The sequence below is a fragment of the Botryllus schlosseri genome, chromosome 3, assembly GCF_051294905.1.
Source record: "Botryllus schlosseri isolate E-star chromosome 3, Bs_hap1, whole genome shotgun sequence".
Taxonomy (NCBI): Eukaryota; Metazoa; Chordata; class Ascidiacea; order Stolidobranchia; family Styelidae; genus Botryllus; species Botryllus schlosseri.
The window spans coordinates 29,946,082-29,964,338 of NC_137238.1; the positions used below are offsets into that span (position 1 = coordinate 29,946,082).

The 18,257-nt window shown below is 39.9% G+C and overlaps 1 protein-coding gene and 1 long non-coding RNA gene across 2 annotated transcripts in view; one reads left to right on the forward strand and one right to left on the reverse strand.

Moving 5' to 3' along the window:
* Positions 1 to 4,101: 4,101 nt before the first annotated feature.
* LOC145435084 (uncharacterized) lies at positions 4,102 to 6,269 on the reverse strand. Its single transcript, XR_013913702.1, has 2 exons — positions 5,575 to 6,269; positions 4,102 to 4,529 (listed from the first exon to the last, which is right to left on the reverse strand). It is a non-coding gene; the product is annotated as an uncharacterized LOC145435084 (long non-coding RNA).
* Positions 6,270 to 7,782: 1,513 nt separating this feature from the next.
* LOC145435024 (baculoviral IAP repeat-containing protein 3-like) overlaps positions 7,783 to 18,257 on the forward strand; it is a 29,966-nt gene continuing 19,491 nt past the window's right edge. The window contains exons 1-10 of the mRNA XM_080312292.1: positions 7,783 to 8,155; positions 10,239 to 10,377; positions 11,247 to 11,344; positions 11,820 to 11,902; positions 11,960 to 12,022; positions 12,081 to 12,125; positions 13,363 to 13,501; positions 14,485 to 14,558; positions 16,368 to 16,477; positions 17,788 to 17,976. Coding sequence (XP_080168418.1) covers positions 8,065 to 8,155; positions 10,239 to 10,377; positions 11,247 to 11,344; positions 11,820 to 11,902; positions 11,960 to 12,022; positions 12,081 to 12,125; positions 13,363 to 13,501; positions 14,485 to 14,558; positions 16,368 to 16,477; positions 17,788 to 17,976 — 1,031 coding nt within the window. The 5' untranslated portion in view covers positions 7,783 to 8,064. The remainder of the gene's footprint in view (positions 8,156 to 10,238; positions 10,378 to 11,246; positions 11,345 to 11,819; positions 11,903 to 11,959; positions 12,023 to 12,080; positions 12,126 to 13,362; positions 13,502 to 14,484; positions 14,559 to 16,367; positions 16,478 to 17,787; positions 17,977 to 18,257) is intronic.

The following is an 18,257-nucleotide window of genomic DNA, read 5'->3' on the forward strand; positions in this document are numbered from 1 at the left end:
CTGGTAATCGACGAAGCGAGAAGTCTATAGAATCAGACACCTAACAGTTTTATGAAATTCCTCCGTTTTAGAATGCTTTCATGACTTTGATTGCAAGCATGCATTTTTTCAGTGAATCTCGATGGCTAAATATCTGATGAAGGCATTCGACTTTCAGCCACCGCAAGGTCGGTTTATTAGAAATTTTTATCAGTTCAATACACCACAAAAATGCGATACAACGAAAAGGCAGCAAGGTGTCGAGAAGAACTACTTTTGTATTGAAAAAGACTGAGATGCTGCACAAGCCCTCCTTAGTCTCCTGTTTTGCAGCTAGGCAATAAAGTTTAATATGGTTCCTCAAGTGCGAAGCAGACATGGGGTGATTACTTCATGAATGTAATCGATTGCGATTACGATTACTTCCGAATGACGCGATTACGATTACGATTATGATTACAGCAAAATCAGCAAGTAGTCGATTACGATTACGATTACATTGGAAAAGTAATCACGATTACTCACGATTACATTTATTTTGCATCTTAGAGATTATATTGGAAGACAATATATGGATTGCGCTGAAAAGGCCTAATGAGATGACAAACTTCCTTGAAAAAGATGCGTCATTTTCTTGTTACGTCATAATGTAAATATTGCCCATTTTTATAATGGACGATTAATTGCACCCAGCGATTTGCATTCTTGCCAGGTCCATGACTGCCGTACCCCAAATTTCCCAATTGGGTGGGGAGCGAGCTCGAAAGGGACTGAAAAGTATTTCGTAAACCAACATAAATTATAGAGTATTTTCGAGAGATTTAATTAACTTGAAAATTGTGTTTTTTCAAGTTGTAAAATTATGCCATATTTCTGTAATGCTTTCGAAAAAAACATGTTGTATGAGCCTACGGACAATTGCCGCTCGATTTAGCCGACATACATCGATATAGGTGGGTTGGAACCCCTCAAAATAGTCGGTTCAACCGTTATATTAAAGATATTTCGTCGAAGAAGCTATATTTATACCCTATATTTTCAATTGTCAATGTCGATTCACATTCGTGACGTCATTGCTTAAAAAAGAAACAATAAAAAACATGTTTTAAACAATGGCCGTCTTTTAAACATGTTTGCTTTAAATTGATTTTTGTTTTAAAAGCAGCCCTAATTTATAGTAATAGGGATTTAGGTTCCAATCAATAACGTGCCACGACACACCAAAGACATATGCAGTTTCGACCAACACGCGACTTCACGAAGTGTGCTACTAAAGAAAGACCTTGGCCCAAACCTAGGGTATGTGCCCATTGTCAATCGCCGCGCTGGGTGGGCGTGACTAATAGTCTGGTCCTTCCAATCTGAGCCCACAATGCAAATGCCTCTCCTGGGCACCCACAGAGCATTAAAGACATGACAATTTGTGTGTGCGTCGAACGAAAGTCTGCTTTTAGTCTGCTACGTTTTGGATACAATAATATCTTTTGATTATATAGCAGACCGAATGCCATGAATTAACAACATACACCAAATTAAGTATAACAAGATGCCAGACGTAAATCTGACCATCGGAGGCAGAGAGAGGATTAAAAATTAATAATAATATGATGCAATTACCAATGTTATTGACGGCATTCAGTCTTCAACTTGAAAATATCACCCTATGGGGGCTAAAGACCAACGTTTGGACTGGAAGACGAATTGCTGTTTTGGTTCTGATTCTAGCTATATCCCACGCTAACATGATATATAAGCCCATGGCTATGACGGCAGGTCCCTATGTTGAGTAAAGGATAGTGAAATAACGATTGGCACCCGTTTCAAGTAGAGTCATATGAGAATAAGATGAAGAGAACATAAAACTGCCTTCAACTTAATACAGATAATGAACTGCAAGCGGCCGTTACGAAAAACGGCTCGGTTATGATATTAAACAGTAGCTGTTGATGTTTAATGCTTCGTTTTATTTGACGAGTACAAAATTTCAAATCTTTGTCCGGTGTACATACGTACTACATGGGCCTACTGCTCGCCAATCAGTAACGGTCGGACTGCGTCTAACTAAGCATAACCAAACATCAAATACACAAGTTACTATTTTAAACTAGGCAAGTGGTGATTATTTATCCTGCTGCAATGTACTGTATGGCGTGTGGAACGTGTTGATAAGCTGATAAACAGCACGGCGGGTGTTCTTACAATCACACTAATGTACGTACATCGTACATCGAATATCCATTTACTGTGGATTCTTGTTACGCAATGACTTGCAAAGCTAATAGGCTACTTCTGACGTAATAATAAGCAATGGCATTTGAAAATAAGACGTTTGTGCTATCACGTAACTGGTATAACATCTCTTCCTTGTTCACGAATATTCAGTTCATTTCATAGTCCTTGTACAAATAAAAAGTAATCGTTCTTTCACAAAAAAATCGATTAGATATGGGAAGTAGTCGATTACGATTACGATTACTTCGGAATTTTTCGAATGTAATCGATTGCGATTACGATTACTTGAAAATGCTGTAATCGTCGTAATCGATTACGATTACTAATCGCGATTACCCCATGTCTGGTGCGAAGTACCATTAGCCCGTCGACACTCGATCATGCTGCAACTGCAAAAGCTCATCACATGATTAGATTACCATTGATCTCGGCCCATTGAACTCGGGCTGTGGTGGATTCGGCCTTCGATGCACTCGGAACACGGTGAACTCGGCACATGGTGAATTTGTTGATAAAAATTATTATATACGTCATGAATTGCATACTGCATAGGCATAAAAATTTTCGGACTAGGTTTAGGATTAGGATTCAAAGCTCCGGATTTGGATTGGATTAGGACATAGGAATTTCCAATCCGCTCATCTCTGGTAAAAATGTACAGATGAGATCAACCGTATCGCACGATGTTGCAGGGTTCAAATTCTGTACAAAAATGTTTTGAATGCATTTCTCCATACCACGATTCAATGTTGCAGCCTGCATTGCAGCTGCAGGCTGCAGGTGAGAGTGGAAAAGTGACAAGTAGGTGGTTCGTACTTCGAAGCATTGATCAAGAAACCAAAGATTGCAGACGGGTCATTATTCCGACACACCGAGCTAGGGGTAGTGAGCGGAGGAGACAGCGTAGTATAAAGAACGTCGCGTCTTCAGGATTACCGGACCACTACCTAACATCGGAGTAGGGGTTAAACCCGCTCAGAGGCCAAACGCCAGACGCCAAACGCCGAGCGGCGGCCGAATGTCTATACGGCGTTTGGCGTCTGGTTTTCTGAGACGCCAAGTAGCTATACGGCGTTTGGCGTCTGATATGGTGAGACGCCGAGTAGCTACACGGCGTTTGGCGTCTGCTATGTTCAGACGCCGAGTAGCTATACGGCGTTCGGCGTCTGGTATGTTGAGACGCCGAGTAGCTATACGGCGTCTGGTGTCTCGGTAAACTGAGCAGAGGCTAAATCCTTTCATGGCGCGACTATTAAGTTCCCGCAACTATATGATACCGAAGATTGCATATTGTTACATTTTTTTCATAATAAGCGTTGGCAGAATCCCAAATGATGATATGTTCAGATTCAAAAAAGATCTACTTGATCACCTCCTGTCGTTATACCACTAACTCGACTCACAATTTTTTTGCTGACCTGAGTTATTTTCTTAAAAATGGATTTACTCATTCTATGGCTTATTCAAGAATGGTATATCACGACTAATAAATGAAAAATAGGCCCTAAACCTGCCTTTTATCTGTTACAATAAACATGTTCAGAGTGGGAAAAATGAACATATGAAATATCCGAGGCCTTCGATATCACCCCCGAGAGTTCCACAGAAGTGACCTAAAGCTGAACTGGATGGGGGAACATTATACACCATGACTTGGACTCAACCCATTGCTCTCGGACTTGACTCGGTGTGAATTGAAAATCTGACTCGAGTCAAATTGACTTGGTTACAACCCTGTCACCACCCCATATCAGTGTTGGGATGACTCGAGTCATGACTTGACTCAAGTCACTTTGCTAAAATGACTTGACTCGAGTGAGTCAAAATGTGCAATGACTCGTGACTCGAAGGTAGTGACTTGAACACAACACTATAATTGTACACTCACAATGAATTTCAGACCCAAGTCTGTAGATACAGTATGTAATGAAACCACAATAAGAAATATGCAACGAATACCACAGTAAAAGTCATTAAGAAACAAGCAACGAAACCACAGAAAAAGTCACAAAGAAATCAGCAGTGGAACCACAGTAGAAGTCACAGAGAAATAAGCAATGGAACCACAGTAAACGTCATTGAGAAATCAGCAGTGGAACCACAGTAAAAATCACTATGAAACAAGCAACGAAACCACAGTAAAAGTCATTAGTAAATCCGCAACAAAACCACAGTAAAATGTCCCCAATAAATATATAAACATCAGAATTTACATCTGGGTAGTGGGTATATAGCATGCAATAAAAATCAGGATCAGGTATCTGCTGTCCCGGGCAACAGTGCTCGTGCGTCCATCGACCACAGCTATCACACGCAACCTGGAAACAAGTTAGAATCAATATACCTGACAAATGTAATCTCGTAATTGCATAGGAAAGATGTGGTACCGATGGATCAAAAATTGCAAAATGATCTCTGGCCCTCAAATCTTCAGCCGAGAATATATCTTTTGCTGGCCCAACACTTTGATCCAAGCTCTACGTATCTCGGACATTTACATGAATATCCGCTTTTTCAAAAAATATTTATGAACGTTCAAAATTTGTTGCTTGAACGCATCATTGGTCCCCACCCGGTAGGTCCAAAGGCACACGAGTGACACGACCATGGGACCTAAGAGACATACGTTCAAAAACTCAGATTTTTCATATTGTTTTGTTGTGTGATATAATCTAAGCTACAGCAAGTCAATGAAGAATGTTTCGTCGCCACCTTCAAGAATAAAATAGATTATTTGATTATATCAACTCAAATGTTGGAGTAAAATCACGTTTCGATTTACGCCCAAAATAACAAAATTATGGCACATACATATTACCCGTAAATCGACATTTTGACTTTCAATTACCTCGTTATAGCGATAAAACACCACAGGAAACTATGATTTGCAGCCTCTATATGTTTAGGCGTGTTTCTGTTGTTAAGTGATTATTTGATTCAAACATTTTGCTTGATTTGGTTATGGTACCATAGGTCCCCCACCCTATAAATATTGTAATTTAATTCAAAATAGTCAACTCGAGGATGGTATTGACTTGAAAAAGATGTGGCATTATATACCCTGATACAAGCCCTACACTTCACAATAAAAATAATGGCTGGTTTGTTAGTGTGAAAGATTCTGCCAGCATGCATTTGTAGACAAATTCGCGTACTGTAATCATAGGATTATCTCAGATAATATTTCAAGTATTTTCGGTCACACTGTCTCATCGGTACCACATCTCCCCTACCCATTTCATGTCTTTTTTTATTGGGTTTGGACTACTGCATTCAATGCAACAATCTCCCAATTCTTTTTCATCTGCATGCAAAACATACTACGTATTTTAAATGGTTTTAATCCAACATTGACTAACATACCCGTCGCATCAAGCAAGATTTGACCAAACTGCTGGCGGTAGCTTTCGCAAGCTCGTCAAAAATGATCAAAATCCAGGTTTGCATCGGGTAGAGTTCGGCGGCCTATTACGTGAAAGTAGATTGCAAATCAATTTTCTCAAATCTCAAAACGTGAACGCATCACAAACCTTCAAAGCAAGTACTCCCAATTTCATCCATCTTTTTGAACATCAATCCTGGTCTTCAACCTTGAACTTCTCACAACCGAAGATCATTTGTAGTATACTTGTGTTGTGTAGAATTTTGCGGAGTAATATTGAAACGAAATATTAGGTGTGTCTTGAATACGATCTCAGTGACGCGAACTGTTGATTTACCCCAGCATACGTGAAGTGGAGATACAAAGGATTTTGCAGCTGTGTCAGTGTAGTCTAGAATCAATCACTAACTAACTATACTAGAAAACAATAAAATATCTTGTTACTACACATCACATACTGTAATCTTCTTGCGGTGGTTAAGTTCCCAGCAACAAATCATGCAGTATCTGCAGTAACGTGACTGACGACCTGTCTAATACGAAACGTGTATGTTCTCAAGCAGCCAGATATTCAGTGTCGACCTAGCACCGGTCCACCGGAGCACACGCGATGTCGTCACCTATAGTAGCGTGTACTGTACTGTACAGTCAGTGTACGCACGAAACAACCATCAAATCACTTGCGCACTGGCCAATGATATGACATGCTTTGCTTAGATGCTGCAGAAAACTCCTGTTCAAGCCTCAACCTTCAAATCAAACCCTATTCTCAACATACCAAATGGCGAACGCCGTATAGCTACTCGGCGTCTGAACAGACACCAAACGCCGTATAGCTATTCGGCGTCTGAACATAACAGACGCCAAACGCCGTATAGCTACTCGGCGTCTCAGAAAACCAGACGCCAAACGCCGTATAGACATTCGGCCGCCGCGCGGCGTCTGGCGTCTGGCGTTTGGCCTCTGAGCGGGTTTAACCCCTGTTGTAACATCGACCTCGCCCTCCGCCACATGCCACCCCATTTTGTCGCTTGCGTCTTATATTCTCTGCATTACTTTTCATTCAGTGTGCATGCCTCTTATTTACTTCGCCTAGGCTAAGGTGGGTGTCTGATCTCAATGGCTACTCCAAGTTGTTTCGACACCCTCCTATCTTTTCATTGTATCGCAGTCTTGTGATGTTTTGAAACGATGAAAATATTAATAAACCTGACTGACTGACCTGGCGTCGGCCCGGGCAACTGATCGTTTCGATTCGGCATCTGTTCATTACGTTGCATTGTGACTTGTATATCACATTGGGGTCTGGTCTACTTTCCTACCCACGAAGAAAAGTGTTCCCCACGGACACCAAGAAATGTTTACCATGAACACGAACAAAAATTTATAAACGCCAAAATAAATTGTTTTTTTCTTGTGCCTTTAGAGAGACAAATTTTTGGGTTGGGGTGGATGGAAAGGGAGATTGGAAGTGGGTTAGGGTCAAAGTTGGGGTTAGGTATCCAAAGATTAGGGAAGGGGGATATTAGGGTTGCGGGAGGGGGGATATTAGGGTTGCGGGAGATTGGAGGTGGGTTAAACACCGGTTAGGGGTAATCTAACCCCAACGTTTGACCTAACCAAACCCCTAACCCCAACCCTAATTTCCCCCTCCCGCAACCCTAATATCCCCTAAGGCCCTAACCCCATCCCAATATCCCCCAACCCCAGCCCTAATACCCCCTCCCGCAACCCTAATATCCCCTCTCCCACAACCCTAATATCCCCCTAACCCCAACCCTAATATCCTCCCTCCCACAACCCTAATATCTCTCTCTCGCAATCCTAATATCCCCCCTCCCACAACCCTAATATCTTCCCTCCCACAACCCTAATATCCCCCCTCCCACCCTAATACTCCAACCCTAATCTTGTGATACCCTAAACCCAACTTTGACCCTAACCCTCTCCAAACGCAAAAACAACATATATTGACGTTTGTAAATTTTTGTTCGTGGTCATGGAAAACATTCATTGGTGATCATGGTGAACACTTTACGATCTCTGACTTTGTGGGTAGGAAAGTAGACCAGACCCTCGCATTGTACATCCTGACTGTGAGATTACAGATAGATAGACAAATGTTAAATGGATTTTTTCTCCTTTAATTACCAAGGCATGGTCACCAGAAACTGGCTCATTTGCAAGCTTTACTCTGATGACACTATATATGCATGTGATCCGAATCATTGCAATATAATCATTCGATTGGAGTATTTTTCTTTCTGATACAGTGATCGAAGAACATTATTCCTGTTGTTACAGACGTATTTAAGAAGCAAACAAATTATGATCTACGTTTTGTGGCTTCGAAATCATAGAATGATGGAATTAAAGACTCTGGGAGTCATGAAAGTGGAATATTCAATGTCTTCAAAAGGGACCACGATTACTGATCTTAAATGAAGTACGGGTACGAAGCATAAAGTGTAATGCCGACATCACGCGTTGAAGATAACAACAGCAACAGTGGATCGGGGCGTGCAAAGAGTGTAATCGTCCAACCTACTGATGAACAATCTGGTAAAGGAAATATTCTGTGAACTATAGTTATAACTCACCCAAGCCTGCTGTCATTATCGAGGTCAATAAGTAAATTTGGATAGTTGCAACACACTTTGTCGAAAAGTGCTCCCTGTGACCACAGAAACACAATCTATCATTGCTTTACATGAAATTCTGCTTATTGTGGCCTTTGGTTAGGGTTGAGTGTAATATCAATATGGGTGATAAATTTGCATGCACTCTGGTTAGAGGGAGGGTATGATTCCCATATGGCAGGGATCGGGAACCTATGGCTCGCGAGCCATATATGACCCTTTGCCAAAATTTATTTACAGCGACTTGTTAGTAAACTTTCATCACGGCCAGAAATTATACAATGTAACAGAAAATATGTTTTTTGTTGTTCCCAGTTGGTAATCAATTTTTCCCTATAGCTTAGGACCAGTAAGTGTCAAAAATCAACTTAAGACCACTAAAGCCTACTACGTGAATATGTCCAATCATTACGTTGAAAACATTTGATATTGTAACTAGATACGAATGCTAATGCAAGCATTACACCCAAGATAGCTTTGTTATCAAATCGCAATCACGAAGAAACTCTCACTGCAGTCCCCATTAACCTGTTGGTCTGTGGACCGCGGTTTGGGAACCATTGATCCAGAATCGGTTCCCATCAAATTATGTTGCTTTCAATTTCAAACTTGGTAAATACCATAATTTTCCGAATATAGTGCGCCCCCATGTATAGGCTAATACACGCTTGTAGCAATCAGCGACCTAATTTCGCTTGGGTACAAACGGCGAACCAACTCAGCAAGAGGTCGCGTGCTGTGCAGAAACTGCAGACAACCCTCGTTAATTGGCAACAGGCTTCTCTATTTGGCAGCTCGTTACACTCTATAAAATCAATTACGGGGGGGGGGGGGGGGGGGCTAATGGCTAGAGGTGATGCGCGATTCAAACAAACATGAAGAAAGGTCTGATTTCAAGTTTTTGATCGAGGGATATTTTTTTCAAGGCTTGCTGTACCCATTTATAATACGCACCAGGGTTGTAACCAAGTCACAAGGCTCCGAGTCACAAGTCAATCTCAGTTTTATAGTTTTGACTCGAGTCAAGTCGAGTCATTTTCAATTCACCACCGAGTCAAGTCCGAGTCCAAGTCACCGAGCAGAGGTGCGAGTCCGAGTCATAGTATTATGACTCGAGTCGAGTCCAAGTCATTATGTTGACTTCCCAGTTTACAGTTAAAGGCTTGTTAAATCCACTTTTTATGACTGTGTTTGGTGATATCGAATGGTTCGCATTTATAATATACTAATTTTCGTCATTTTTAGCAGTTTCTGGACGTGTTAACAAGTACCAGTACCAATAGACGAAATCCCAATAGTGTGATTACTGTACGGTACTATTCCTCGAAATTACAATGAAACGTCGGTCTTGGCCATCTGAATCTCGAGTCATATGACTTGGTTCGAGTCATGCACAATGACTCGAGTCCAAGTCGAGTCAATACACAAATTGACTCGAGTCGAGTCATTTCCGTATTTCGAGACAATGACTCGAGTCAAGTCGAGTCAGCTGAAAAACGTGACTCGAGTCGGACTCGAGTCAAGTCATGACTCGAGTCATTACAACCCTGATACGCACCCCCTATTTTAGGGCAAAAAATCGGTAAAATTTTGGGCATTATACATGGAAAATTACGGTACTTCATTTTCATCCCAAAGGGTGCCTCAGTTTTTTGTTAACCTAGCTAGATGGGAAGTAGTCATCAGCAATAGGATTATTACGATATTGCATTCATGATATTGAAATATGATGCCAAATCTTTAACCGGACTATGTAGATCCCGAACTGCTAATTCAACATTGAACATTTTGCAATGCATATTCACTGTCATTGCTGGATCCGCATCAGAAATCAGGATGATCGTTATTCGACCAAAATCAAATCATCAGTTGTAGTTTTTAGCAGTGTAGCTTGCAGGTTAGTTAATTAGCCACTAAAAGTTCTATAGAAGAAGAAAATACCGTAGGCCATTTGTTTCTTTGTGTTGCTCTGAAAAAAAGTCTGATGACCTAATATTTATTTGCAGTATACCATGACCAAGGTGAACGTACAGAAAGCTTCGACGTATACCCGCTTCCTCACGATGTGAATCTTCTTCACTTATCAAAAGCTGGCTTTTTCTACACGCCTCGCACTACCTCTGTACATAGAGTAACTTGCATAGGGTAAGTAAGCCCACTAAAATTGAATTGCATCACTCATATTACTCATGGTAAAGGTCAAGTTTAGATAGATGGATGCATAATTGTAGCCATCGAACATTCTTACCCATATCACATGTCAGAGTGTATCACCTTGAATGTATTCCTAGAAGTCACTGTAGTGTATTTTGGTTATCCACCATGTGAATTCATATTTTCAAGTCTCGTTTTGGCGTGAACCAGAGTCGGACTATTTTCTGTTGAGTTTTGGGTGATAAATGACGTTTCATTTCACCCCTTCTAATTGTAACGGGGGGGGGGGGGGGGGAAATTGAAAACAAATTTGAATTGCAATCATTACAGAATTTGAAGTGGAATGTAATTGTGTTGTATTTAACCAGTCAATTCTTGCAAGTACTGTACTCAACTCCAGCATTTGGCAGTCCGCTAGTTTAAATAATGTACCAATGATCTAAAATTGTAGCGTTAGGTCAAAAAATTGTCAAAAATTTTTTGCAACCTGCATTTTATTTGTATTGTGGATGTTTGCACTGTCAGTGAACTTATCATTTGACATTTTACATCTTGTAGCATACTTTATAGGCCTACCGTTGTAGAGAGCCCATTGTCTGCTTATCGTGGATCATATAATATGGTCAAATGACACAATTCTAACACTATGTGCGAAAACGCCTAATTTACATTGCATGAGGACAAAATTTTGTTTAAATTAACCTTTTAACATCAAAATTTTCAATGTTTTGGTCCAAATTTTGTGGAAATTAAGTTCGTCGAAGTCAAAAAATGTCAAAATTTTCATTGTTTAGGTCATAATCTTTCGTCTTTTAGGTAAAAAGTTGTGTGGCATTAATTATGGTGTACTATTTCTGCAGATGTTCTCACATTGTGAATCAGTGGATGCGTGGAGATGTGCCTTCGGACAGGAAATTTCATGAGCCATATTGTGGATTCATCAAGGACAGTGTGCCAGGCAAGTCGACTAATATAGTGCATCAGAGTTTAGCCCAATGCTGCATGGAATAACTGAGCGACCGTTGACACTTGTTTGCTAATACTGTGTTGCATCAAGGCAAAAACCCTGCATGCGCTTTTTGCGCCACCATTAAGGTGACTTCGCGAAGAAAATGACTGCGGCCAAGAATTATTATTTTTCCCAATTCTGTCTTCGATTTGAAACTACGTCATATTTAGAGCACACAGTGCCCCTTTAATAACAGACGCACTGACTGAAGCCTTTTTCCCAAAGTTAAGAAATGGTGGCCAGCGATACGATCGCATGGTAGCCTACGGTTCGTGATTTATATTATATTATTATTTTGCATATGACCCAACGATGTTTTCTGACGTACATCTTTCGGCATCGAGATCTACACAGTCTATACTTGCTAAAATACCGTATAATAGCCTATGATTTCATGTATCCTTATTTTAAATTATATTTGTAGGCACAAGCGGGGTAAGGCCTCTTGCCCAATCACCAGTAGAGTCTACAAAACCATACGTGGTCGCGAGAAATCTGCTCCATGAGGTAAGGATTCGGTTATGTTGACGGGTCACTCAACATTGCACGATCGTCTTTTTGCAGAGCCTGCCAGAAAGGCAATTGGCTGAAGAGAGAGTCTCGGCTTATATACAAAGACTTCCCACTGTAAGAGATTCTTCTCAAAATAAAATTTTATAGTGAGATGTGGTAATTTATTTTGTAGGTTCCTGGTGCGCCCGAACACGCAAGTGCACCTGCGGTAATAAGGGTGAGAGCTGTTTATTTTATGGTATATTGAAAAGAGGTAGCCCTAATGCGCGGCGCCGTTCCGAAATTCTACTTGGATATTGGATGCAGTCCTATTTAAACCTTGGAATTGTCCAATTTTTTTTAATGCTCAGTTGAAATATAATTTGGTTGTATAATAGCAAAATAGAATTTAAATGTAAAAAGCATCAGTCTTTTGTGAAACAAATATTGGGTTGTCAGAAAGCTAACTTTTAATGTTTGTGGCTACTTACTGAAGTAAAATTGGATAACGATTCTTGTGGATATGACACAACTTTGTATGAGGAACAAAGTCATCATACTCGAGAAGTGACTGTAATCTATCATTTTATTAACATATTTAATGATATTTGTTGATGTATGCACATTAGGGCTCTTCAAAAATGACTTTTTTTTTCTCAAATCGTACTGGCTACTTGATAAAATTGTTGGGTCACCTAATTTAAGCCTACACACAAAATCTGGTTCAATTCCAGCCAGGAACCGCTTTGCTACAGGAGAGGTAAGTTTCTATTTATTACCGGTATACAAAAATAAATAATAAAAAATTTGAAAATTTTCTGTTCACCGCATGAAAATGTTAGGCTCTCTATAGAAACGATGCTCACCAAATTTGGTTCAATTCCAACCAGTGGAAGCGGAGTTATTGCCGTCGAAAATTTTGGATTTGAATAAAATAGTATTTACGGTGAGCACAACTATAATAAATAAACAAAGAATCGGTCACCGTAAATACTATTTTATTCAAATCCAAATTTTTCGATGGCAATAACTCCGCTTCCACTGGTTGGAATTGAACCAAATTTGGTGAGCATCGTTTCTATAGATAGCCTAACACTTTCGTGGGGTTAGCAGAACATTTTCAAATTTTTCGTGATTTATTTTTATATAATAAATAGAAACTTTCTTCTCCTGTAGCAACGCGGTTACTGGCTGGAATTGATCCAAATTTGGTGTGTAGGCCTAAATTAGGTAACCTAACAATTTTATCAAGTAGCCTGTACGATTTGAGAAAAAAAGTCATATTTGAAGAGCCCTAATGCACATCTGTACATATCTGCCGAGGCTAGTGCTTGATTTCTCTAGTACAGTCGTTGCCTACCTCATTACATTGCTCTTCTATACATATCTCTGGTACCGGTAGCCAACGCCTGTATGCTTTATAATTGCCATCGATCAATGTTTTTGTTGTGACATACTATTTTGTGTTTCTGTAGCAATCCTTTGTTCGATCCGTCCGTAATGCTGCAACAGGTGACGAGGAACAATCCCTTCACCATTTTGAAACAAGAAGTAATCATAGTTCAGGAAGAGGTATTTCATCAGGACACCCTGTGCGCCACAGTTCCAGTTCAGGTCAGTTTTAATTTTTAGTCATTTGGGTTGAACGGATGTATTCCTGCATTTGAAAAGTGGTCTGGTCTTGTTTGATTTGATTGCCGTATAACATCAATTCTTATTAAATTTCTATGAAAAATTGTGCACAGCAATTTCATGACCCCACACAGTGAATAGGATTAATAACTAAGCTGCAACAATGCGAAATAATTGGAATCAGACCGACTTTTGAGCATTTAGTATCACAAATTTGCCAGACTCCTGTATTTTGTGACAAAATTTCGATACTTTCAAATCAATAAGCGTGTACCCAGCTGACAAAAAAGCGGAGATTTTGAAAAATATAGGGTTTAGAGTTTCCAAAATTTACTAAAGTAGCATCAATACCGATAATACAGGGATCAAACTGCAGCTAAAAGATTTAATAATTTATACAATAATCCTCATTGCACTCTAGCCGCAAAAATAAATGTACGCTGTTTCGAGGTCTTCGCTTTCTAACCCTTTGTGAAATATCTCTCATGATACATTAACTGCTGCATTAGCGTGACCAAAGTTCTCGTTGTGACCTCTATCTCAAAGTCTTATATTATGTGGTCAACATACTGATGTGTCACTCTCTTGTCTTCTACATCATGCAACAGCACGGCCTCTTTTCCTACTGCGATGCTTTACAAGCCTGCTGCTGCCTGCAGCCTGTGGTTGCTTTGGCTCGTTTAGCGATTGCCTGTCATGCGGGGCTGATTTACATTGCATATAAGCTTACATTGACTTTGGCTGTGATCGATTGACGATTACCTTTACGGTTTCCATAGCCAATAAATTTACTGGACACTGGATACATTAAGATCGGTGTTGTGTGCCAAATTTCAGAGCAATTCTTCATTGGTGCAATGAGATATTTTCAGCTGTGCCTGTATTTGGCAATGAACGAATCTGAAGTTCACCAGTGGACAGTTTCTTCAGTCTGTGTTTGAATGTAATTTTTTCAATATTTTCAGAAGGCGGGCGTACCGTGCCACCGACTGACAATCCTACAACTTCCCGTCAGCCTGAAGAGGACCACAGATTTGAGGTATTCTTTGTTGGTTGCAATGATTAGCAAAAACCCATCAAAGAAATACAGCCGTTCCTAAAGAGTTGCACCAAATTCAATGCATTCCAATTTTCCAACACATTCAGCCTTGTCTCAAAGGGTCACTCCACTCTGTACAATCACAGTCGATAGTTTGAGAAAAATTTAGCAGCCACTGTGTATGCCAAGTACAGAGGTAAAAGATTCTGAAGATTTGTACCATTCCACTCTCCATCTATGTGATATGGTCATCGCTTCTTAAATCTTTCCAAAATTTTTGGCACGGATTATCGTAGAATGATTCCCGTTCTTGACGTGATTGAGCAGCAGGCTTACCCAGGGTTGTAATGACTCGACTCGAGTCATGATTTGTTGATGACTTGACTTGACTTGAGTCATTTTCTCAAAATAAGGAAATGACTCGACTTGGACTCGAGTCATTGCGAATGACTCGAATCAAGTCATATGACTCGAGACTCAGACGGCCAAGACCGACATTTCATTGTAATGTCGAAGAATAGTAAAGTAGCCTCACTATTTGGATTTCGTCTGTTGGCGTTGGTACTTGAAAATGCGACCAGAAACTGTTAAAAGTGAGGAAAATTATTATATTATAAATGCTAACTATTCGATATCACCAAACAGAGTTATAAAAAGTGGATTTTACAATACTTCAACTGGAAACTGAGCAGTCAACACAATGACTTGGACTCGGACTCGAGTCATAATACCATGACTCGGACTCGATCCTCTGCTCACTAACTTGGACTCGGACTTGAGTCGGTGGTGAATTGAAATTGACTCGACTTGACTCGAGTCAAAACTATAAAAGTGAGATTGACTTGTGACTTGGTTACAACCCTGGGCTTACCCCGTCAAGTTGCAATCCTTGTTTCTTTGAATTTTATCATAGCTATGGAATATTACTATAATGGAATTTTTACAGTGTATATACATGCGTAGCCTATAATCTCACACTGATGTAGGCTACTTGTAAACTGCAGTTTAACCATCCATAAAATACTCCTTTTTTGCTGTGATTACGTTGTGTGCTTGCTCTTCCACAGCACTGGTGAATTCAAACTAGGTGCATCCACACGTGAAGCGTTGTGTAAGAAGTTTTTTATAAAATAATTGTACTAGTGTCGTTAATTGATACCTTTTTGAAGGTTTGTATTATCACAGTAGCTGAAGCTTTGCAGCCTCTTGTATTGCTTGTGGTCTTTAGTTCAACCAGGTATCGTCGCTGTGGAATTAAAGTAACTAATGTCCGTTTTAAACACAATGCCAAGTTTTGATTTTCTACCGGTCATGTCTTAGCCATGGTTAACTTTGAAATAACATGAAAAACATAAACATGGCCGAGAAATCGCCGACAAAAATATAGAAATTTTACAAAAACTTCATTTTCTATCATTCTCAAAACTTGAAAAAATGATGATACACAACTTTGATTTCACCGCGACGGTAGTTTCTTGTACAATGAATGCAATGCTATTCGGCAACTGTTGGTTGCAAATCGACAGCGTGAAGTTGCTGTTCTTTCCATCGGTGTTGTGCTGATTTATTATCCTTCAAGAATGCCGTTTAGCAAACAAGTCCGTTATATTAATCAAATACCGGTGAGTTAACCATTAACATTTGCAGAATGCATGAAATAGCAATTAGTAACTTTTCCAGAAAGCTGGGAACGGATAACTGTTGTTACAATATAGTAGACACAATTTTATTAGTCTAAATTGGGCATGAGAATCTCGCTTTCTCTTTTATCATTCATAAAACTTGATGAAACTGGTGCCGAATTTCTAGAGCCAACGATCAATATACCCTCAAAGCGGGTACCTGTCGAGAATCGAAAATTCGCAAGGTCTGGACACGTTCTTGTCGGGTTTGGATATGAGAATCGCTCAAAATCGTCTGTAAGTTTTGTTCTGTACAGTGTACAATGTACATGCTTAGCTTCAATTAACAGTTTCTGATTTGGCATATCGTAAGGCCCGACCATGTTTTTTGACGTACAGCTTACGGCATGAAGTTGTGAACGTACTATACTTGCGGAAATACCGTCATATCGGACCATTTTTTTTAAATGCGTACTATTTAGCTACTGAGTAGTATCTGCGACAATGCGTGTGTTTTGCCAATTTAGGAATATGCAGTTTATGCAACCTTTGTTGTTTTGGAACAGAGCCAGAGTTCAAAGAACTTGTTGACAACTTTGATCGACCACAGATGTCTCGTTGACTTCTATAGCTATTGAAGTACATTACGTTGATTAATTCATTAAATACTATTTTTGTGCTCTATGCTTTAAACTTGAAGTTTACACTGAATACGATTTATTCCTTTATATAGTGGATAAATAGGCCTACCGTAGGCCCTTTCTATATCCGACAAGGTAGCGTAATGGTTAAGCGTCCTGCTTCTTGATCGGCAGGTCGTGGGTTCAATTCCCGGCCGGGTCAGACCAAAGACCTGATTAGTAACACTGGTATCCATGGCTTCCCTGCTTGGCGCTCATGCATTACTGGGATAGCATGGAAGGGTGGTGCATAACTTAGAAAGCTGTAAAGGCTATATCTGCACTTCCTTGTCCAGCGGCATATGCACATCATGTACTCATGGTATGCATATGCGCAGATCGTGTGTATGTGTATCATGAGTCGGTGTATATGCCGCAAAAACATCAAGGACAAAAATAAACTACGTCCTTTTCCTTTCTCCGGCCCGCTGACTGGAGAAGTTGCCTGCCCCTGTTTTGGATGGTGTGATGAAGGCACACCCAAGGCTTGTTGTGACAATTGTGTTGGCTGATTTTTCAATTCTGCCGAGACCTGCATTTTCTTGGAATACTAGAGTACCATCAGAGGATCGCTTTTGCCTTTAATATGAATCGTTGGAAGCGTTGAGGGCTGCGCAAGTGAATTGAAAACCTTTATCATTCTTAGTCTCTTATGTGCAGACACTCATGGAATCGAAAACGGCTGTAAGTCTTATTCATTAGTTGCTTAATGTCTCAGGGTCTGTTGTGTGTTGGCATTGTTTTCTTATCGTTGTGCAAATGGTCAAAAATTAAAATACACAGTGTTTGTCTAAGCATGACGTTATGCTAAGGATACTTGATTCTGAATTAAATCAGTTACATTGGCTTACTTGATTTTGCTTGCCCACCATTTTTGCAAGTTGAATTTGTTTTAAACAGTTATTTTTTCGTTTTCATCCTCTACAGTTACACTTTCGAAGAACTATGGGATGACGATAACGAATTTCGGAACAAACGTTTGCTCGTTACATGTGGATTCTATTGCATCGGACAAGGAGACGCGGTCGAGTGCTTTCACTGTCATGTCGTGGTGGCTAATTGGTCTCGGAACGACAACCCACGTACTAGGCACGAGGAAATGTCACCGGACTGCAGGTATGCATTCGTTTAATACGTAATGAGCGAAGCGATTTTAAGAACTGATTGTGCGAAGTCGTTTTGCCTTATGCTATTTTGTACTGTTGTCGGACTGAAATTTTTTTTTACCTAAAAACGAAAGATTTTGACCTGAAAAATCAAAATTTTGATGTTTTTTGACCTAAAAAAACTAAATTTTGACCTAACATATGCAAATTAGGTGTTTTCCCACATAATGTTAGAATTGCACCACTTATCTTCATTTCTGGTTCGAACTGTCTGTCCTTGCGAAGTAGTTT